Here is a 24,166-nt window from a genome sequence, read left to right as displayed (position 1 = left end):
CTTTTCATTTGTCTTGTATTACCTCGTTCTTGCAGACGCCGCAGCTTTTCCCTATGTATGGTGCTGTCACTTGTTGAATTATTCATGTCCTTTTTCTATTCCAGAGCACTTTATGACCGAGTGGCTGAGACTGAGCTCGACCTCTCTTTTAAGAAAGACGACATCCTCTATGTGGATGACACGCTACCAAATGGCAACTTTGGCACCTGGATGGCCTGGCAACTTGATGAAAATGCACAAAAAATGAGAAGAGGGCAGATCCCTAGCAAATATATGTGAGTCACACCCTCACAAGGCACCATCTTTATGAAGCATCATATTTATATTTTATATTTGTATTCTTTTTTTGACAGTACAGACTTTGGTTGTTACAAAAGATTGTTTCAATAAATGCTGTTCTTCAAACTTAAAAACAAATCCTGGGTGTAAAACAGTTCCACACTTTCCATGCTTTATTACACAGCTCAACTGTTTTCATCTAATAGTAACAAGAAATTTCTATTGAGCAACAAAACTGCTTATTAGCATGATTCCTGAAGGAACATGTGACTTTGGAGACTGGTGTAATGATACTGAAAATGCAGCTTTGCATCACAGGAATACATTTAATTTTAAATATATTAAAATAGAAAACGGTGTAAATTATAATTCTATTTTCAAATATTTGTGTTTTTACTGTATTTAAAAATACAAATAATACAAATGAATGTTGGACATAACACACTTTTTGAATAATAATAATAATAATAATAATAATAATAATAATAATAAAAGTTAAATTTACTGTCCCAAAACTTTTGAATTGGTAGTGTATAAATATTGACTGATATTTAGCAACTTTCTTGCATCAGATGCAAACCATTCCCACTTTGCTAATATAGAAAAAAATATATTTTTTAATGTTATTAATATACAATATGTGATATAATATTATATATATCATGTGAATATGTTGTAATGTTTAAAGTTAGTGTTTAATTTCAGCAATCTTGAGTACATACAATTCGTGGAATAGATGTACGGTATAACTTTATAGCCTTTTAGATACATACAAGATTTATATTTTCTGATTTAATTCAACCACTAGTTAGAATTAACTTAATGCAATGAATTAGTGTATTCGGAACAATGCATAAGCTTACCTCAGACACAAAAATGTGTGTATACGTAGGCTATGACTAGTTATTAAATGAAGTGAATAATAGGAGGTAACAGTTTGAAACATACTATACAGACGACTGCAGTTGTGTGACCTGGACTCCTGTTCTCCTGTTCTGCTGTAGGATGGATCAGGAGATCTACCGCAGACACAGTATGACTGAACTGAAGGACGAGGCGGGCTCCAGTAAGACCCTCTCTGCTGCCGCACGCAGATCCTTCTTCCGCAGGAAACAGAAGCACAAACGGAGCAGCTCCAAAGATGGGAAAGATGCTGTAGCCTTGGACGCCATCAGCACAGACTCTATTCCATTCCTAGATGGTGAGACTCTCCGCTATCTCCTAATGCAGCGCAATTAGCGTTTTGATGAGATTGATGCTGACTCTGGTTTGTTTTTTTTGGGGGTGTGGTCAGATTTTGTGAGTCTGGCCTATCAGAGAGTGCAGAAGATTGACTGCACGTCTCCCAGACCAGTGCTGATCCTCGGCCCGCTGGTGGATCCGGTTAAAGACATGCTGGTCAAGGAATCCCCTGAGAAGTTCAGCAGATGTATGCTTGGTAAATGTCCATTAATTCTTTAACTGCAGTGTGAACTCAGATTTTTGAAATCTATGGCATTGAGATTTTTCAGTTCTGGTTGTGAGTTATAATAATATTTGACACCTCTCTCAAAATACAGATGTCAATATAACACATTATTGCAGATCATTTAGGCATTCTAGTTGGCTAATTGATTGTTGCTGTTTACTACAACTATAACTTTTTGCTGGTCAGCCTAATGATGGTGTTGAATATGAGTGTGCTGACCTTTGTTTGTTCTGCTCATTCAGAAGTGATGAAGGCTTCCCAGCAGGCCATCGAGCGTGGCGTCAAAGACTTTCTCTTCATCGACTACAAACGCAGGAGTGGCCATTTTGATGTGACTACTGTTGCCTCCATCAAGGAGATCACAGACAAGGTTTTCCTACACTTCTTCTGATCCCGTCTTAGTCCAATTTTTTATGATTTTAAATTGAGACAGTATAGCCCTTAATAATAAGCTCAAATCTGGTAAATCTTTTAATTAGATGTATATGAAGAGCCTGAGGTTGACGTTGATGTGCTGTCAGTGAGCTGTTGTTTCTCTGTTTGCAGTCGCTCATGCTGTATATGTGTAACGTGACTCAGACCTGTTCTGTTCTGTGCTGTGTGTCGTTCTCTCTCGTAGGACTGTCACTGTTTGCTTGACATTGCACCTCACGCTATCGAACGGCTTCACAGCGTTCACATTTACCCAATCGTCATTTTCATTCGCTACAAAAACTCAAAGCAGATAAAGTAAGTGTCCACATCCCTCTTCACACATACTTCTCCAATACTGCAGGGAGATAAGAGAGCCAGCTGAGCTCTTGGGTGTCCTTGTTGGACCCATCCAAAAACACACACACACACACACACACACACACACTCACTCACTCTCTTTAAGGCCCTCCTGGAACATTTTTATGCCAAGAAGTTCCTGTGTGTTCCCTCAGGGCCCTGAAGACATTTGGGAAGTGGAAAGCAGTTTTACTGTGTAGGCTGCATTTGACTTGGAAGAACTGCTGTTAAATGAATGAAAATCTCGGCTCAATTTAACTATAATGTTCCAGAGATATAGGGCCGCATATATAACAGCGTAGGATGCCGCTTCAGTCTTTCTGTCTGAGTCGCTCTCCTTCGCTCTTGCTCAAGGTTGTCCGCTGAAGGCCGCTTTGCGAGATCCCCTGCCCAGTTTATCAGACGAAGAGAATTAAAGGCGACTGTAGACTGTTAATATGCATATCCCGGGTTCACAGCATACTGTACTGATAGCCCTCTCGGGTGTGAGACTTAAAAGAACAATAAATCCCAGCTTTATTCTGATAGCACTGCATAACCGTGTCTTCAGGGCTTTTCAGCACTTCAGTGTGGAGTCGTCCCAACAGAGGTTTTTAAATTGGTGATTTCCCAGAAGGATTAGAAAATCAAGCCTGCACTCAATCACTATGGGAATTAATGCAGGTCGTCTTGGACCTGCTGACTAGCACCTACTTAATATAAAGGCAACTCGAGTTAATCAGCCCTGCTCTCATTAGCACTCTGGCTCATGACATCATGTCATGTACAGTGACTCAAAGGTACAGTTTGTAGGACCTGCCACTAGAGGGCGCACTATCAAAACAATAACAATTGCCATGGTTTGATGACGCTAAGGAGGAGCATGGAATGATGGGATTTGTTGTCTTCTACCCAACCGTTGACGGCCATCAAATAAGATGGAAACATAAATTATGGATTTAACGCAAGTTCAATGATTTGCGCGAGTAGATTACATACAAAGTCAATGCAAAGACGCGATCAGACGCGTCCTTGCGCGGGTCTAGAGATGCGATGCCCCGCGTTTGCCGTGTATGCCCCATAATACTAATCTTGTTGATCGTTATAATAGCATACGTTTTCTGTAAAGATACGAATCAAAACAACTCACATGTCGAGTAATACACAAGCGAGATCGGCATCTCTTTCTAGTTGAAGTTTGTCGTGAAACTACTTCCACATTTGTCCACAAACTGTTGTCATGTGGTTTCTACGTCAGTAAAGGCGGTAACAAAGGGTAACTAGCGTCATTGACAGGCGACTGCACTGCCCCGTGTCACTGTTTAGAATGGGAATTTTCTCATGATTTACAAGTAGTTGAAAACATTAGAGAGATTGTTAGTAATCAACGCGACAAAATATATAACACTAGCCTAGTGGTTTTGGGATATTTTACTGCAAATATCTTACAAATTGTACCTTTAAATGCACTTGCAAAAAAAATGCAATATAGGAAATCTAGTGAATATATTATTTATTTTCTATTTTATTTAGTTTGACTTGACTTTATACACACTGACACAGACAACACCTGTCACAGATGGGTGTTTACATAGATGTTCAGCTGTTTTGCCCTGCAGGAATCTATGTCTCTAGGGAGCTGCACACTTTTACTCAGTTTTAGTATTTAACAGCTAATGTCTTCATTTTACAAGCGTTTTATTCTTATGCACTCCTCCAAAATGTTGCCGCTTGAACCACGTTTGTCTCAAAGGAACAATGTCATTGTGCTTGTTTAATCTTGTAATGTCCTTATGTGTAAAGTATGAATGACTGCTTCTGTTTGCCTGTGTAGAGAGCAGAAGGATCCAGTTTATCTACGGGATAAAGTCTCTCAAAAACATTCCAAGGAGCAGTTTGAGATTGCACAGAAGATAGAGCAGGAGTATAGCAAATTTTTCACAGGTTTGCTATTCTTATCTGCCTCGGTTTCAAAATATGACACCTTGTTGTGAAGCAGATATGATCATGATATATGATCATATTACTCATTTAATATAGTAAATTGCAATTAAAGTACATTTATTGCATTTATTTTAATTTTAAGAAGGGAACCTCATTCTCTGTATAAATGGCCATATGGGAACAGCAAGATTTAAAGACATTTATAATGTTACAAAAGGTTTCCGTTTCAAATACTTGCTGTTCTTTTGAACGTTCCATTCATGAAAGCTTGACTCGCTGTTGTTTGATGTTTCCTTACAGGTATCGTTCAAGGAGGCACCTTCCCTTACATTTGCACTCAGATCATGACTATTGTGGATCAGGAACAGAGCAAAGTTCTGTGGACGCCACTGGGCTCTCCGTAGGGCTCAGAGACTTACAAACACTAGACTTTATACACAACACACGCAGAGGTACACTAACCTTATGAGCGTCACATTAAGATAGTGATTCTTTTTTGGTCTATTCATTTTATTACGTTGTTAATTGTAACTTTTATTTGTATATCTATGTAAGAATGTCTACATGTGTGTGTGTGTGTGTGTGTGTATGCAAATGCAGGATGATAGCACTGGAGTATTTGTTTGTTTCCTTTGGTCTTCCTGACGGACAGGTAAAGTTTTAGCAATGCTGCATTTAAGACACTCGTTTACAGAGCAATCAGTCAGTGAATTGTTTAATGTCTGTCTGAATGTGAAGTCCCCTTGCACCAAAACGGTATGCGTGACCCCCTCCTACGTCTGACATATCAGCTCATGGACTGAATCCTCGTCTCGTGGTTTAAGAGTCGTTTGTGGCCAAGTTTATTGTATAGATGTCAGTGAACATTGCTTTGAATCATAGTGCTTATCTATGGACAGACAGCAGCGAAGCGGTTTTCTACAGGCCAAACGGAAGTGCCTTTGGAGATCTACTGAGCGTATGACAATGGCATGAAGTGAAAGCCTGGTATTTAAACAGTAAAACTTCTCAGACTGCACTCCAGGGCTAGACAGACCACTGTGTACTATGAGATCTCGAAGCATTCTCATAGCAGAGCTTATATTTAAAGAGAATATCCCACTTAACACTTGTACTTGTGCATACGAACTGAAGTACGGGCGCACATGTATGCGTATGTATGCAATTTCATCTAAATATATAGAAATATATTTACTGTATTTTTACTAGGCTATAGTCCTAGGGGAGTGTCACGTCTTCGCAAATATTAGCATGTTTGTGTGCGTGCGAGAGAGCGAGCGAATGCACGTTTCTGTTTTTGTATGTTTGTCAGTCACTTATATATGTACTACACACTAAAAACAAAACAAAACCAAAAAAAAAAAAAAAAAAAAGCATCACGAAAAGAAAAGTTGCAGGGTAAACCTGAAACGGTTTTCTTAAAGGTGCTGTATGTAGGATTGACACCGAGTGGTTGAACTAGGTATTGCAGTTCAAATTCAGAATATTGGAGAGGGTTTTTACCACCTGACCCCTCCTCCTCAGACTGGACGCACACGTAGGTTGCCAAATTGACGACACAAGCGCACTTGACGATGAAAGGAATTAAATACGCTGTTTTCCACTAACTGGCAACCCGGGGTGCCGAAATACAATTGTGGAAAACTGGCAGTGGGTGGGTGTCACAAACCAAAACAGAGACAGACATTCCGGCCGGAACGCACATTTTCAAAGCAGAAAAACTGACTGTAGCATTGTTTTTCAGATAAACAAGTATGTTAACTTAGCATGTTTCTTAAATATCTGCAAACATATTATGGTATTTTTATGCTTAAGTCGAGTCAAAAACTTACATACAGCACCTTTAAATCTGTTTAAGTGTTAGTGGTTTTTCATTGCTATTTAATTATTTTTTATCATTATTATTATTATTCAAGAGGCATGTTATGTCTCATGCAGACCAGTAGCCCCATTAATGTTGTGCCAAAAACACGTTCTTTTCTTTAGTTTTTCTGTTTTGCACTTTCAATGTTCTGAACCCTAAACAAATGACTGTTTGTAGGTTTCCAATAGAATGGAAATAGGTACTATAATTTTTACAGTAAAATAAAATTCATGTGTATCACTCCAGCTCCATACATTTCATTAACTGCCATTTTAAAGAAAAAAAAGAGAAACACTGCATAAAAAGGGATTTTTTTCTTCACAGTAAGATATCAGTTCACTGGGTTGAAATTAGAATTTTTTTAAAAAGTGTATCTTACGCCTAACTATTATTCTGAATAGCTAGCATATGGTTTTTCATGAGGGATTCATCACCACGAGTATTTAGAACGATTAAAACACAGGTACTGTTATCCATTTGAATTTCTTTTATTCTAAAAGAATGTGATTTGTATGAAAACGTCATTAATGCGAGAATAAAAGTCATTTTCTGTATCTCACAATGTCATTAAATGAATCACGATGGTGTGTGTTTGATTGATGGGTGTATTCATTGTGCTGCGCCAGCTGCGGGCTGAGATCTCCATCATATTAAGGGTGTCATACAGCTGCTTCCGCTGTGCCGGTTGCATCTACGGCAGATTGACACATGCTGTAATTGAGTGTGGAGCTGTCTTATTTGCTGCTCCTCCTTAAAGCTGATGCTTGTGTCTTACCATGGGGAAGATATGGTGTTAATTACTGGAACTAAGGTGAGCTCTCAGACAATAGCTGCGTCTGTAGGGCTGTCAAACTGCTGTTTGGGGTGGAGATATTAGAGATGTTATAAACACATAGTATGTGAATCTAGATAGAAGAGCAGTAGACAGACAGGCGGTTGGATGTAGGTATAGACTGATACACCAACATAAGTAGCCTAGATGTACAGTCTGGCCAAAAATATTGGCACCCCTTGGTAAATATGATCAAAGAAGGCTTTGAAAATTGATCTGCATTGTTAATCCTTTTGATCTTTTATTTTTTTTAAATCACAAAAATGTATCCTTTCATTGGATAATAAGAGTTTAAAATGGGAAATATCATTATGAAATATAAAAATTAAAATTTCACTTTTGAAATAAAGGTTTTTCTCAAATACTCGTTGGACACAATTATTGGCACCCCTAGAAATTCTTATGAGTAAAATATCTCTGAAGTATATTTCCATTCATATTCACAATTTTGAGCACTCCAGCATGATTATAAACATGGCTTCCTGTTTCACAGAAATATAAAGAGGAGGGAAAGCAAAGCCCAAATTCCCTTAATCGTTCATCACAATGAGAAAAACCAAATAATATGTTTCTGAAGATAATTCAAAAGATAATTGAGCTTCACAAATTTATGAAGTGGGTTTAAGAAAAGAACTAGAGCAGTGAAAATTCCCATTTCCACCATCAGGGCAATAATTAAGAATTTCCAATCAACAGAAAATGTTACGAAACTGTCTGGAAGAAGATGTGTGCCTATATCATCCTAATGTGCTGTGAGAAGGAGAGTTTGAGCGGCTAAAGACTCTCCAAGGATCACAGCTGGAGAATTGCAGAAAATAGTTGAGTCTCGGGTTCAGAAATCTTAAAAATAATAATAACAATAATTGTCAAACAGCACCTACATCACCACATGTTGTTTGGGAGGGTTTCAAGAAAAATTCTCCTAGCTCATCCAAAAACAAACTCCAGCATATTCAGTTATCAGACACGACTGGAACTTCAAATGGGACTGGCTTCTATGGTGAGATGAAATTTAAAAAAAAAAGAGCTTTTTAGCAGCAAACACTCAAGATGAGTTTGGTGGACACAGAGAAAGTACCCCATGTGTACAATGAAATATACTGCAGTTTTTGATGTTGTGGGCCTATATTTCTGCTGGAGGTCCTGGACATCTTGTTTAGATACATGGCATTTTTGATTCTATCAAATACCAACAGATAAAAAATCACTAAGTGACTGACTCCGTTAGAAATCTTATAATGGGCCATGTTTAGATCTTCCAACCGTTCAGTAATCCAAACACAAACCTCAAAAACAACACAGAAATGGGTCACTGGGCACAAAACCAAGCTTCTGCTATAGCCATTCCAGTCCTCTGACCTGAACCCTACAGAAAATGAGAGGAGTGAACTGAAGAGGAAAAGCACCAACATGGAGCTGGGAATCTAAAGGGTCTGAAGTGATTCTGGATGAAAGAATGGTCACTGATCTCATCAGTCATTATAGGAGAAAATGTAGACCTGTTAAACTGGCAAATGGAGGTTTCAAAAAGTACTGAATAAAAGGGGGCCAATAATTGTGTCCAATGTGTATTAGAGAAAAACATTTATTTCATAATGATATTTCCCTCAATTTTAAATTCTTATTATCCAATGAAAGGATATGTTTTTGTGAAATTTTTAAGTAAAAAAATCGAAAGGATTAATAAGGTAGATTAATTTTCACAGCCACCTTTGCTCATATTTACCAAGGGGCCAATATTTTTGGCCATGACTGTAGATCTAAACCGATACACAAAGGTAGATTAGACAAAATCCAGGTCTGTATCTACATTTGTGTATCTATCTGTCTATATCTACATCAATCAAATAGACAGATAAATAGATATAATATTATAGAGAGAGAGAGATTGTAAGAGGATCCTGTAAAATGATGGCTGGATGGATGAATGTAGATTTAAATAAAATATATATAGGTGTACGTAGACTAATTGATATAGATAGAGAAAACTAGATACAATAAGACAGATTTCAATATAAACTGATGTAGATATAGACATAGATTTAAATAATTGTGGATGTAAATAATGAACTTTGAGCAAACATCTGTTCTTTTAACATGAACTTAATTTAATAAATGGCATAATATACTTTGTATTTTTTAGCTCAAGTTATCTATTGCATTAACTTATATATTTTTTAATATATATATATATATATATATATATATATATATATATATATATATATATATTTATATATATATATATATATATAAAAGTCTTGTGTGGGGAAAAATGTGTCGAGTTTAAATTATTTAATAGCATTCAATATTTCAAGTGTGTACTATAACGATACTCTAACAGATTTACATATTAGCAGGAAAGGCTGCCACTTGCACATTAATCGTTTGTGAAACGAGCTTTAAAACTGTGGCCAAAGACTTAATTATCATAATATGCTGCTTTAAACAGGCATTGAATAATAGTGTGCTTCTGGCCGCACATTCCTTCTTGTTTTCAGCTGAACTTAGATCAAACAAGAAAGAAGAGTCATCAGGTTAGCCCTAGCAAACATTCTCCTCACAGAGAGGTCACTGGCTGTACGGCAGTACATTTCCTTAGTAAAGGATTAGTGTGGTGTGTAGCACTGAAGATGCCCTCGGCCATGCTGGCGCTGATTATCACAGTCCAGTCATGAGAAGTCAAGCTCCTCCCCCCAAGCGCGTCCTCATTTGGCTCATGCTGATTTCTTGTCCTGAGCTTCCTCTCTAAGCCATGGGAAGCCCTTTGCGGCATTCTTAGGCTTCACCCTGAAAGCAACATGTCCTTCAAGTACCCTTCCTCTTCTTTTAGAAAGGGTCGAGTCTCCTGCTGGCGTATCTGTTTCAAGACAGCTGCTGACAGCTCTTCTGAACTTGAGAACTGAGTGGTCAACCGTGAAAAATGTTTCGGCCTCAGCATAATAAAAGTGTGCACTTCTCTTCCAGCATTGAAATAAAGTTCCCGTGGATGTCTGTGTAACTAAGCTTTGCATCTGTCAGCTATGCTGTTCTTTGACGCGGCTCTTGCAGGAACCGGTTCTTTAGCCCTCTAAGCTGACAGCTGGGCACGTTTTCCAGGAAGATGACCAGTCGTGGATCCTATTGCCCTCCATAAATAACCCCACTGAGGCCGGGTCTGCAAGATCCAGACCCTACCATCTGGTGGCCTAGGACAGACGGCTATCTGTGATGAGATGGAAACTACTAAAAGACTCCACAACATGATACAAGAATATATAGTTTCAGCTGAAGAAAAGGATGGACTATGTTGCCAACACGATATGCACACATTGAGAGAAATAAACTATTTGACTGATTGTTTTTTAAAGGTGTTAGTATTAATTTCTGTCACATGTGTATTGGGTCTGTCCTGTCTTAGTGTAATCCTGAAACTGGAGCTATTGAGAAACCCTTCCATGTTGCTCCAGGTGCAAATGTCAAATCACCGAGCTCAATGTTTTTACACTAAACTTGCACTTCTGCTGTTGTCCAGTAGGAGGTGAAGTAACCGGTACAGTTTGAACCTTTATTTGCTGAAAAGCAAAATGTAAATCTGAAGAAATGCACTTTTGTTTATAAGTTTTGACGTTAATATATATAATTAAATGTGCAAATTTTTTTTATTTATTGCACTTACCCTTGCAGTTACTTTGATTTCGTAAATACAATTCTAAATGAACAGTAAATTGTAAAGACATCTTAAAAAAATGTTTAGTATATCAATGAAAGAAATCAATCATTTAAAAGAACCATAGAGGCCAATGCAGTTGATGACATATAGATCTGTTTAATTTGTCCTCACTGATGACTGTTGGCAGCTGGAAGATAAACTCTGTAATATTTACATGCTTACAATATCCACAAGCACACCATCGGACTAATGGATGCCTAATCATTTGTTGGAAAACTCTTCATTATACATCTGATCGAATAGTTACTAAAGTCAATAGACAATTCTGAAAAGCCAAAAAAACGGCAAAAGATGAAACTGAACCAAATCTTATTTTATAATTTTAGATGGTCTATTTACATACATGCACAGATATAACTAAACAAATGCATGCATGCATACATAAATAAAAGAGAGTGGAATATTTTGGAGTGACGTGATCTGTTGATACGACTATAGGCCAGCATGCAGTAACACCAGCTGACAACCATCTACAAAGATTCTGTTTCAGCTGCTATTTTGGTTAAGTAACAGCATCTCTCGGACTGTAAATCATAACCATAAAAATCACAGATGTCAGTAAATCTCTTTTACACATCACTGGGGTTTATCTATGTTTATATTTTGAAAATGACTTATTTTAGGGTCTCATTTCATAGCCTGTCAAGTACAGACACAGTGTATCTTGTCATCTGTCTTATAAGTATTCACATAATGATGATGATGATAATAAAGCCCAACCTTTATTTACGTTTTATCATCAATATTTATAAAATCTAATTCGACAAGTTACAGTTCATTACAACAGATTAGAAGTCTCATATGTATTGTAAATATTATTAATCAGTGTGGTTGTTTCCCCCCCTTTTTTATAATATATAAATATAAAGATGCTAGCTAATGTTGATGCTTTAATAATAATTAGAAAGAAAAAAAAAAACGTCCGTGTGCTATCTCTTCCATCTTTATTATAAGGCTTTGGCTCCGCCTCCTACCTGTAAATCTCCCCAGCAGTGAGTGGAGCAGATCTGACGGACTCTGCCTGGATCAGCTGTGGAAAGTGAATGGGGACAGCGACATGTCACTGAGAGCGGAATAATCGCCGAAACGCCGATATTTGAACGGGTTCTTCCACCGAGCCTCGCAAGACTGAAAAGAGCGTCTAGGTTCCCGACAGAATAGCTTTTGAGACATCGATTAAGTTGGCGTTTATGGGAGAAATATCGATTAGACACCGCTGAGGCGACCCTGTCACTGGATGGACGACAGAGACCTTGAAGACAGCCGTTTGTCCGCGTTTCTCTCACGAATCCTCTTGCTTTCTGACTGATAACAACACAGACCGCGCGAATATCAGTTTTAGACTGATTTTATTTGGGAAGATATGGAAAAAGACGAGGAAAACCCTTCAAAATGAAAACATGAAGTCGTCATTAATGCGGATTTAAATGTCTCGCGCTGAGGGTAACGTTAACGGACGCGCGTTTCCTCCTCCTCACGATCTCCAAGCTGCTGCATTTCTTGCTCAAAAATATTAATCACACTGCCAAGACGTGGATAGAAAAACAGAGAAGTAAGGAGAGGGATATTTGAAGCAATATGGCTGATGGCTGGGGCTGGGGGCGCAGGCAGGAGCTCTCCAAAGCTTAATCTCAATGCTAGTTGTGGCAGACGGCAACGGATCCTATGGCAGCAGCTCTAGAATGAGTAGTAATATCAATCTGAATAAAAACAAGGACACTTCTGTCTCTATATCGAAGATGGACCTGATCATCCCTTTCTCACCAGACGTACCCTGTGACAACAATGGTCAGCGCATGTGGTGGGCTTTCCTCGCCTCATCCATGGTGACGTTCTTCGGGGGTCTCTTCATCATCCTCCTGTGGAGGACCCTTAATTACCTGTGGACGGTCTGCTGCCATTGCAACATCAAACACAAGGTAATGCAAGCCCTTTCCCCTCTCCAAGGAAAGCACCATTAGCTGGAACTAAACGGTCGTGTTATCTTTGTGCACTGGTAGTTTATCTTAATAACTAAATGGCATTTGGATGGCAGAGAATTGGCACTGATAGTGATTCATTGTGAGTAATACACTGGATCTGCATGACAATATTGCAGCAAGCACTCAGTCTGAATAAACCACTCTACAGACCAAAACATGTCAGCATTTGCACATTTTAATAAAACGGAATTAAGAGATTCCTATATAGTGTCAACAAATGAAAGACTTTTATATAGGCCTCATATGTGTATGGACAAATAACAGTATTTAGATTTTTATTTTAATCTCCTTGTTAGTGGTTTGTTGATGGATGAAAATGGTTGATAGGTGTCAGTTAAAAAAAATACAGAGAATACACCAGATTTGTAACAGGAATACAAAGAGATGTAGATGTGTACGCAACCAGTAACCTGGTAATCCATTTAGACTGTTAATAGAGTCAGTCTGTAACCTTGTAAACAAGGCATTTAGACACAAGATGACTGCAGAATGAAGGTAGATTAGACAGCTTTTAGTCATACACTTACTTGAAAGTCACATAGTAACTTTTATGCATTAAAAGATGATAGTTGTTACTTTGGCTAGTGGTTTTTGATGGTTGTCTTATATATATCAGCCCTTTGAAAACATATGGTTCATTATGTGCAATAAAATTAAAAGCAAGCCAGTACAATAATGTAGATTAGCACGGTTATTTAGGGACACAGATTATCTAACTAACAGCCATCATCCACTACAGACACATTTTAGTATTTGATTTTCATGAGAAACCAGTCCAGACCTGTTGCTTGCAAATGTGTGAAATGCAGAAATCTTTTTTATTTACATTTTTACAAATTCTTTCAGTTTGATAGTAATGTGATGGCTTCCATTAGACACTCAAAATGGACTCGGTGAGACCCAGTCTGTGATTGCAACAACAGTGTGCCTTGTTTTCTGCGTATCCATCATCTTTGACGAATTGGCTGCAATCCAATGTAAATGGAAACGTGTTATTCACATCTCTAGAGACTCGATGCAGACATAAGAAAGGACCGAAGCTTCATTTTGGCTGCTTCATGTGGGATTTGAGGAGACAATATCAGTGAGTTATAATTAACCACATGATTCGCCTGGATTCAAACAGCCAATACACTTTAATCCCTATTAGTATCTACCGACTAAGATATCTGTCTGGGAATGACTTAAATGATAGATTAGATGGTTTGTCTCCCTGCTAGTTTGTCAACAACCTTGGCTGTGGGGTTTTCTCATTATTAAATGGTTGATATGAATGAATCATTCTCGTTCGGATGAGACTGTGTTGAACTTGTTATTTATTTAAATGAGAAGGGGTTACTGATGTCTGTGAAGTCACCAGTCTGCATTACCATTTAATTACCTACATGTTCAAGCGTTCCAGCAAAGCAGAATCTGTCTGAAACTGACACTGTAGTTCGTCCTCTTTGGATGGAAGTTGTTAAAACACAATCAGGTCTGTGTTTATATCACCTGCTGCTGGGAAGCCTTGATTGAGTCTTGTTGTCTTCTCTGGGATATGACGTGTAAGTATAAACCTGACTGATTTCCGTCGTCAGTGTTTCCCTACCAGTGGCTGATGACAACGCGTTTGTTGGGCCATTGGGAATGAGTATGTTGTGCCAAGTGATATCTCACTATATCCATTTCCAAGAAGAAATGAAAATGGTGCTGTGAATAAGTATGTGCGCACGGTGTGTTTCCTAGTGGAAGGAGACTCTGGAGGGGTGACTTTGTGGATGGGTATTGACATTCTGTTGCAAGGGGAACATGCTTGTTAGGAGCATTAAGAGACTGAAACGTTATCCCCCGTGCAGCTGACTGAGGACGGCAGGTCTTCCAGCCAGGCATGGTGTCAGTAATGGGACGCACAGCAGAGGCCGGCCATGTTGAGCAAGTGGTTGAGACTGAGAGCGTGCCATTATATCAGCCATAGAGATTGCACCATACAGGTGTTATGCGCCTGAAAAAAGATCCCACATCATCTTGGTGTTTCCTGCTTCTGTTTTACACTTTGCGGATTGTTTTTTGCTGTGTCTTCCCATTGTTCTCTAGGTGATAACTGCCCCTAAGGTAAACTTGCGAAATGGAAGGAATGATGAGTGTGACTCTTTCTTTGTCCTCTGTGGCACCTTGCCTAAAACAAGTGTGCTTTACCCTACAATACCTATTGAGTCTTATAGGAAACCATTTCTGTCCTTAGTAAGGCGGCAGATCTTTATTTAACAGAATAAAGTTAAGATAATGATCAGTTTGAGTTTTTTATTTTTTTTATTTCTTGCACATCATATTTGGAGAAATTACTCCCAAAAGTTCATTTAAAGTCATTGTTGTGTAAAGCATCAAATAGAGATTACAAAAAGTAGATTCAGCAAGACATATATCTACTCTTTTGGACCATGTGAGTAAACAGAACTGATGACAGAATTGTCATTTTTGGTTGGGTGAACTATAACTTTGATAATTTTATTTTCTTAATTTTATTATTATTACTATGAAAATATTAAATAATAAATGAAATGATACTCTTAAATAATAAACTAAAACTGCCAGTAGGTGGTGGTAAATGTCTTAATGATTAAGTCATCAAGTCATTTATTCATTCATTTGATTCATTCAAATGGCTGATTCATTTAGGAGTGAATTAAAGGGTTCTTTATGAATGGTTCATTGAATCATTAGGCTTGTTCGACTTGAAGCGGGTCATCACCATCAGATCGATCGGTGTGTGACATCAAAGTACCGCAAGAACTTAGAGAGCTGACGGCTCCTTGTGCTTTTTAATTAATCTAATTAACACATTAAATTACCAGCCCTAATCTATATAAAAATGTTGCTCTTAACAGACCTGTGTGTTTTGTATCACTAATGCAGTGTTCGTTCTTGGAGCATATAAGCCCTGTCCACATGAGGTGCACCACTTCCGGCTCGTGCTGTTCTGTAGTTTATTAAAAGATTATTTATTGTAAATGTGTTGCATGTCCATATTGCACCAAAATGTGACACTGCACTCCCTTGGGTCTGCAGCAACACAGCCACCATGTATGAAGTCGAGTGGATGAATGGTTCTCATGAATTGAATTGTACCTCACCTTCAGCATTATAATTATTTCATCCACGCTGGACAGAGACTGAGACGGTGGACAGAAACTGCTGCATGTCACGCCAAACCTCTCACAGCAGGCACGTCATCAACTTGATCTTTTTTATTTTTTATTTTTTTAGATCTGCCTTTTTAGAGACCACCGATAAAATACCCCAAAGCGATTATTGGCCGATAGTGATTGGTAGTTATTTCCCCTTTAATGAGTTTGCTTATTTTAATAAGGCAGACACTATCCACATTAAATGCATGTTTTTCTATGACCGGAATTTCTGTTTACATATTGCCAGAGGTTGCAAAAACACTACTATTTAATATTGTTTTGTATTTCTGCTCTAAATTGCTTTATTAATTTCCCTGTCTTGTTTTACTGTCAAATAATGTGAAGGTGTTTACCAAAAGCTATTGCTCCTTGAAATGAGCCTTTGCTTTTAGGCCAGTGATTTAGTCCATGTCCTGCATGACTACCATTTTCCATTTAAAGCTCAAGACGCTCTTTGACCCACTGGAGCGTTGCATCTCAAATGAGGCATGTTTTGTATGCATGTGTTATGAGACTACAATACAAAGATATTTTATAGACCTAGGGATGAACTTTGTATTTTCATTAAAGCACTCAGAATTACTGAGATGCCTAGTAAGTGGGTTTGTTGTGTGCCTGTGTATCCCCTCATCCTTGGCAACGCGCCGGCTGCCTTTGGGCTAACAGGAGGACAGCACACACCCAAAGATCAGCTGTCCCTCTCACTAACACTCTCACACAATGTACCCTGTGAGTCTGTCCGTCTATAGCTCCAATGTGAGATAAACATCAAATTATTTTAATTGTCACTAAGATAGTGTGTATTTTGAATGTGCAAATGAGTACAGTGGAAGAGCATGTGGTGAAAGGCAAAGGATACTTGGGTGTTAAATTTCATTGGTAATTTTGCTTTAAATTAAGCTTTTTTCATACAGTTCTTTTCCCCTCAGGCTTTTTTTAAGCCTTGCAACAAAGTCCATCTTGTAACGGATAAATAAGAATGATGTGAAATTGATTTGCTATTGATCACAACAGGCAGTCTGTCTTTGTACACCTCTTGAATTGATATCTGGAAATGTTTTAAATTGCGTATAGCCTTGGGTTGTCACATTGGCTGTTTGTTGTTGTCATTATGACGAATGAGTATGCATATTAAAACTGGGGAAGAGATTTCTCATTTTATCATGGTGCGGTATAAAAACATGTCAGATTTGTTGCTGCAGCCACTAGGATGGATCATGGTTGAATTGAGCGATAATGATGTTTGAAGAAATTGAAACTGACAGTTGTACAGGGCAGTCAGGCCTCAGAGCTGTTTTAGTAAACTCTTAAATTTCTGAGAGTGATTTATTTTCTGTCAAGCGTGTCCACTTATTAAAGGACTTGTGTGTTGAACACTTCTGTTTTTTTGGTCCCCTGATATGTGTAATTCTTACATAGTGCTTTAATAATAACCTCAGGTGAAATGTGCTGTAACAGTGTGTGCTAAACAGAAATTACAGATCAGTTCATCTGTAGGAAAAGTAGTTTTCTTCATTGCTAAAAACAGAAATTATTTGGTATATGTGAGCAAGGCCTCTGAGTTCTGTCTAGTATAACTGTCATAGAGGCCTGACATTACTGACATGTGTTGTTGATATTGGCCTGGCATAAGCATTCACTACAAACAAAGGGCAAAGACTGACCAGTTCCCATTGCTGTGGTCAAGACGTGTGAAGACAAGAAATTAAGGATGTTCATTTCGGTTTGTGTTTTTTTTTTTTGCTTTTTTTTTCTAACCGACACTTGTTAACCGAGTATTAAACGTTAACCGACAAGATCATTTTAAATTAGAATTTAATTAAATTAGAAAGAATCAGTGTCTATGACCCTTTAAAAATACTAACGTTTCCCAGGGATTCATTTTAAAAGCAGGAAACATGAGGATTCAATTTTTTATTATTATTTTTTTTTTTTAAGGTTTATATGATTCTGATTTTTAATCTTTATGATTAAAAGGAGTAGAATGTTAGAAGGAAAAGTGAAAAGAAAAAAAAACATTGCTCAGTTTAAATATGTAGTAAAATCTAGGAATGCACAATATATCAGCCACCATATTGGCATCTACCGAATCTGCTAATATGTGGTATATGTATATGTGGTATATATAACTGCTTTGATGTATTTATTTATTTTTTCTCTTGTGACCCGAACACGAAGAAACGCATACAGATAAAGCTGCTCTTTTTTTTTTTCATAAAGTGTTACTGAAGTGTAACAATTTTATTTAGGCCCATTTTTTATAGTAGGCTATAATAGACCTGTTTTAAAAGACACTTTGCTTTTAATTTTCAGGAAGGAGAAGCCTAAGCCAATTTTATTTTATTTTTTTCTCACAGGCTGTGAGTCACAGCTTGTCAGTTATGTGGTGAAGCACTATGTTGCGAAGCAAATTAATTGTAACATTCATTTAATAATAAAAGTAACCTAATAATAATAGACAGAAAATAACAGGCCTACATTCATTGGAAATGCCAAATAATCTAAATAATGCAAATATTTAATGATTTTGATAATATCTCTGGCTATAGTCCTTACATGACTATGGTAATTCAACACAATCCATCGTCTTATCGTCTGGCCCCCCTGATCTGCAATGCCCCCCTGAAGTCCATGGCATGAATATTTTATTTTTATTTTTTACACTTAAGTTATGTTGTCCAGTAACATGTTTCCATTATCAGGCTCTCAAAAATTATGTAAAAAGGTGTATTAAGATTTATCGGCCAACATATTGGTTATCGACTTTCATATTTAAAGAATTATCGGTTATCAGTATCAGCCAAAATTTTCATATTGGTGCATCCCTAGTAAAATCAGTGCTGTTAGGTGTTATCACTGTCCGGTCGTAATGTTATGCTAAACATATTGGATATTGGAACGCGAGTGAAGTAGGCCTACGTAATAAATAATAATTTGGCATTCAAATACATTGTGAATACGGAAACATTTTAATTTGTGTCAAATGAGAGACCCAGTGCTGGTTTCAGTTTAGTTTTAGCCTGAATTAATTCATTTTGGCTTGTTTATATTACTATAACTTCTGAAATGAATATTTTTTTTATCCATGGTCTTTTCTAAATATTGTTTATTGGAATGATTTGTTATGGAGTGAGGGGAACTAAAATGCGACTTATTATACACAATGTATGTTTTTTTTCTCTCTAAAAAACAATATTTTATACGCGTAGCTTAGGCTATTTTAACAATGCAGCAAACCTTTTAAAATATTTTTATTAATTACTGAAAATAAATAAATTACTTTTTAAACCGTTTAACTGATTGTATTAATCGGTAAAAACGGTTGGTTAACTGGTTGAAATGAACATGTCTACAAGAAAGATATGTTTTTTTGTGTCCAATTTACATGTTTCGAATGTCATAATTTTAAAGTAGAAATAGTGCAAAATTATAAACATTTCTGCTTTATTTTGTGTCTTAATTTTTCTGTTTTGAATTTTCGAATGTTTGAAATCCTAGAACTACATATTTACTTATGACTTAAAAAAGCCCAGATTTTCATTGTGGTCTCAGACTTTTGGCTTCCACTGTATAAGTTGTAAAATTGTAAGGGCTTGGTTGCAATAGGAAAGGTTTGCATGAGTCAGGAGAGACATTCCTCGGTGGTGGCGACACCAGGGGTCAGTTGCATAAACATAGCCACTATGTTAAGACTGTGTCTTAAGAACTAGTTTGACCAATTAGTAGCTATCCAAGAGGTAATCAGACCTACATTTTGGAATCAAATTAGACAATTCTCCCTTTTTTTTAACTGACTTAAAAAAGTTATGGCCAATCTTAAAAAAAAGAAAAAAGAATGACTAACTTTTTAAGACTAATCTAAGCGGTTTATGCATCTGACCATAGATCTCACTGCCTGGTCAAAACTGTTAGCACATGGTAAAAGATAGCAGGATGGCCATTGCTGGAGCTCATAGAGGAAGCCGCTGCTGGCTGGATCAGCTGCTGTTGTCTTTAAAGAGCCTTGTGTGTGTAATCTGTCTGCCGTCAGAGCCACCATGTGCTCTCAACTCCACTAACCCTTGGCTAATATTAAATAGTCCACAACCAGACTAAACACAATTTGCCTTCATATAGTTATTTTGAGTTTAGTGCAGGATGTCTATATGAAAGCTGGTTGAGAGTTTAAAAATGACCCATACTCAGAATCCGTGCTCTGCATTTTACCCAACCAAAGTGCACACACACAGCAGTGAACACACACCCAGAGCAGTGGGCAGCCATTTATGCTGCGGTGATGACTGTCATCAATAGTGATTCATCAATGTGAATTGTTGGTTCTTATGAAATAACCACAAGGCCTCTTGTTGTCTCTTGAAGTAGTAACTCTTGAACTTTGAGAGTTGGTTCTACATTTGGTTAACCGTTTCCTCTCAAATGTCTTGGCACTTCACCAATTCAAGATGGAAATGTATGCATTACTAATGGAGCAGTCCGAGCCCTTCATTTTGAGTTATCTGGAAGCCTATCCAACCGTGGCCGCTGCAACCAGCCCCTGAGCTCAGATTCGCCCACATCACAATGAGCTTAACATCATAATTGGTGCTTTGATTGGAAGCAGTGATGCAGTGTGCAGGGGAGAGGAGAAGCGAAGGGTAGAGGACGTTCCTGTGACCTTCAGGGATGTGGACTGTGCTGCCGAAGCCTTGTGCTGCTCTGTGATTTGGCTTCATCTCTCCCGTGTGCTCACAAGCTAATAACAGGTTGCGCTTCTGATGGCAGGCGGCAATTTTAATAACCTGCTTGGCTCTTAGCATGCACTACAGCACATTGGTGTGATGAGATAGAGTGCTTTTGATGTGCCTGCAAAGGTTATTCCACAAATGTCAGGCTGGTTTAATTGATAAAAACGTTACAAAAGCATCTCTTCTCAGCTCACAATACTGTTGAAAGCTTTTTAAATAAAGCCACATTTTTACTCTTTACTTTTAGGATGTATAAAGACCCCTTTTAAAGCCTCATTTGTTTCAAAACGTTTCATTTGTTTAAAAAGGAATAGTGAAAGGAATAGGGCTTGTGTAAAGTACCCCTCACATGACACGTTAACGTCATGTAGCCTACATATGCTGCACAAACCTAAACATAAGTTCATTGTTGTAGGTCTTGGAGAAGTAAGCAATTAATGCAAGTGTAGTTTTTTTTTTTAGCTAATGTTGCTTCATATTTTATTTTCATCTTGTTTCATTACATTAGATTACATTCATTAAATCGCATTAGCTCCGCCCACTACCGGAAAACCCAGTAGTTCTTAAAAGTTGAAGAATCTAAAGGAACACTTTGATTTTAACAGGAAAAAAAAAAGAATATTGTTAACATGTAGCGCATCAATTCTCTTTCTCTCTCTCTCTCTCTGCGTGTGTGTGAGACAAAGCGACAGGGAGTCGTGTGCTTTCACGCTAGAGTTTACGGTACCTTAAATACAGGTTTGGTGCACATCCATTCAGATGAACTGAAAAACAGCAAAGATCACTTGATGGAAAGTGAAACTCTGAAGCGCTCCATCAGAGTGTTCAGTGAGTGAAAATATATCTGTACTAAACTTATACTTAGCTTCCAACTCATTTATTAGCCATTGGTTAATATTAGACATAATTCACTCGCAATGTAGAGGGCTGTGAATATGTCAGTGGGCAAATCCATACAGGGCAGCATAATTTTAAATCATGAGTTTAAAGTTTAAAGCATTCAGTTCACACTGACCGACCATCACACAGAGAACATGCGATCATGCTGGATACACATACACAACAAGATCTCACAGCTAGAGTCGACTAAGTTTGCAAGGATTGTGAAATTCAAATGTTCATTAGTCATTCAAAGATGTATTTAAGTGATATAAACAGATTCGATTGATATTGCTCTTATCTGTACGATCAAAAGTGTAATTTAAGTTCTTTTCGGAGTTATCAGGAGAAGATGCCTCATAACGCATACACGGGAATCGACTCCATAGGAGTAACCAATTTGAATCATCACATATTTTAATATCATTTTGCATAGTAGTTCTGATAATAGTTAATCAGAAAGATGTAGCTGTTGAAACAGGTCATAGTGTTATTCAGTCAGTAGAACACAGGCTGTTGTTTTTTCCAGTTAAACCTTGGGGGACAAAGGACAGATTATCTGCTTCCAAGTGAAATTGAGTTAATGGTCCCTGATATTGTGTTTTATAAAAATAATCATATAATTCATTTGGTTGTGAGGCCTGTTTCTAAAGCACAATGAGTATGTTTACATCCCAAACACATGTAAGATCAAGTAAACAGTAATTATAAACTGGGTGCAAAAACAATCTACAATTTTTTTTTCTTCCCATTTAGCTTCATGTAAATACTTTAAATGGTGCTCTGGCAGTTTAATCAATATTTGCACATGTTGTGTGCTTGTCTGTTTATGTTTAAAGTCATAACTGGAGAAAAACAAGACAATTTCAATGTTTACAAGAGGATGTGAAAAAGCATGATACTCTCTCATTAATATTTCTTATAGCCAATTCTCTAGCTCTCTAATATGTGCAACATTCATTAAATATTTAAGACCAACATACTACCTAAAGATACAACGTATTTGATCCCCCAACCATTTGCCTCTATATAGGTTGTGAGACCACCTGCCAGCCCAAGAACCATTTTTCCTTGTTGATGAGCTTTATATCCCTCATGAATTACATTCAGCACCATGGAGAGCTCAGTGCAAGAGTTTCAGCTGCTTAAATCCAGACACTGGACCGTTTAATGCTCAAACACATCTGCTTTAATTGGAAGGTGTGCAAACACGTTTGAGAACTTTTTGCAAAAAATCTGAGCTTGTCATAATCAAGAGAGTAAAAATGGAGGCGATTGTTTTATTGAAAGCTAACATCTGTTTGCTCTGAATGAAAGCAGCTGCGACCTTGTCATCTGTACAAGTACATCATGTTGAAATGCATTTGATATGAATGGGCAGTAAATGACTGTGTGACTACCACATGTATTCGGAAGACTAGTTTGTCTGTTGTTACACTCAGTCATAGTCTGCAGTTTTTAGATATTTACACATGTGGCTGTTTTCATTTGTGCACATTCACAGCTGTTCATGTTTTGGTTGTTAATTATAGCTGGTGGATACCACTAATTGATTGCTATTTTTTCTTCGCTGTGAAGCGGATGTCGTGAGAAATACATCTTCAATCATGTTTATTTCAAACGGCTAGTTTGTTAACGGTAGTGTGAACTGTTGACTGTAAGCTAAAAATAACCTGGCTTTAAAGTAAATTGTGGATGATAAAATGTTGAGCTAGACTAAAAAAGTGGGAATATCCACAGTGCAACCCATTGGGTACGTGAATAGCGATGACTGTGCTTGCTATACTCACAGTGCAGGCAAGATAATGGCTTCTGACATATGTTAAGGGTTTTAGCACGCTTCAGAGAGCTGCATCTCTCTCTTAAGGTTCTTCTGCTATATTTGGCAAGACAATATTGATTAAACCTCTTCCTTGATTTAGCATTAAAGAACTGTGAATCATATCTAGCATCTAACCTTGAATGTCCTTGTGTAGTTGGCTGTGTATGACATGCATTTGAATGCACCCTGGAAATTGAGGATGATTTTGCATTATATATTACAAGGACGTCATTTGATTTGCTAATTCCGGTTTGGGTGTTGGAGGGGGCTAAAGCCATGCAGCTGCTTTGCTGAGTATTGTCTCAAAGCAATACAACTGCAGAGAGATGAGAACTGGCACAGGCTCAAAAAAACCCAGCTTGGTCTCTCTCTTTCTCTCTCTCTCTCTCTCTCTCTCTCTCTCTCGTTTTATCACTTCATTTTTTTTTTTTTTGCCTCTAACAGTAGCAGCCTTTTTCAACATGGTCTTTCTCAACATGGCCTTTCTCAAATCCCTGGCAAAAGGTTTGTCACAACATTTCTCAACATAGCAACATTTTGTTTGTAGATATAGTGCTGATTTTGATACCACTGCAAAAACTAATATGCTGTGAAACACAATCCTTTTATTTAAAATATTATTAATATAAAAAATTTGTGAAGGGGGCATTTTAAAGACATTTTTCAAAAATATATATATTTATCTCACCTAAATGTTTGATCATGCACTGCATTTTTGTTTTGATAATCGTGCAAGTGTTGCACGA

At 37.5% G+C, this 24,166-nt stretch overlaps 2 protein-coding genes across 21 annotated transcripts in view; both read left to right on the top strand.

Moving 5' to 3' along the window:
- Window positions 1-6,892, top strand: part of LOC127970005 (disks large homolog 5) — a 63,045-nt gene extending 56,153 nt beyond the window's left edge. For all 5 annotated transcript variants that reach the window (XM_052572189.1, XM_052572186.1, XM_052572187.1 and 2 more), the window contains exons 27-33: window positions 105-275; window positions 1,284-1,480; window positions 1,574-1,717; window positions 1,990-2,117; window positions 2,367-2,476; window positions 4,332-4,441; window positions 4,742-6,892. In XM_052572189.1, coding sequence (XP_052428149.1) covers window positions 105-275; window positions 1,284-1,480; window positions 1,574-1,717; window positions 1,990-2,117; window positions 2,367-2,476; window positions 4,332-4,441; window positions 4,742-4,845 — 964 coding nt within the window. In that variant the 3' untranslated portion in view covers window positions 4,846-6,892. The remainder of the gene's footprint in view (window positions 1-104; window positions 276-1,283; window positions 1,481-1,573; window positions 1,718-1,989; window positions 2,118-2,366; window positions 2,477-4,331; window positions 4,442-4,741) is intronic.
- A 4,933-nt stretch (window positions 6,893-11,825) lies between these two features.
- The window catches only part of LOC127970003 (calcium-activated potassium channel subunit alpha-1), a 200,111-nt gene continuing 187,770 nt past the window's right edge, over window positions 11,826-24,166 (top strand). For 14 of the 16 annotated variants that reach the window (XM_052572183.1, XM_052572180.1, XM_052572178.1 and 11 more), the window contains exon 1: window positions 11,847-12,768. In XM_052572183.1, the coding sequence (XP_052428143.1) occupies window positions 12,484-12,768 (285 nt within the window). In that variant the 5' untranslated portion in view covers window positions 11,847-12,483. Of the gene's footprint in view, window positions 12,769-24,166 lie in introns of all 16 variants that reach the window. The other 2 variants (XM_052572184.1, XM_052572168.1) reach the window with 1 other exon arrangement.

This window comes from Carassius gibelio, chromosome B13, assembly GCF_023724105.1.
Source record: "Carassius gibelio isolate Cgi1373 ecotype wild population from Czech Republic chromosome B13, carGib1.2-hapl.c, whole genome shotgun sequence".
In the NCBI taxonomy this organism is placed as follows: domain Eukaryota; kingdom Metazoa; phylum Chordata; class Actinopteri; order Cypriniformes; family Cyprinidae; genus Carassius; species Carassius gibelio.
Note: the sequence above shows the minus strand (reverse complement) of the source record. Positions and strands in the feature narration are given on the sequence as shown.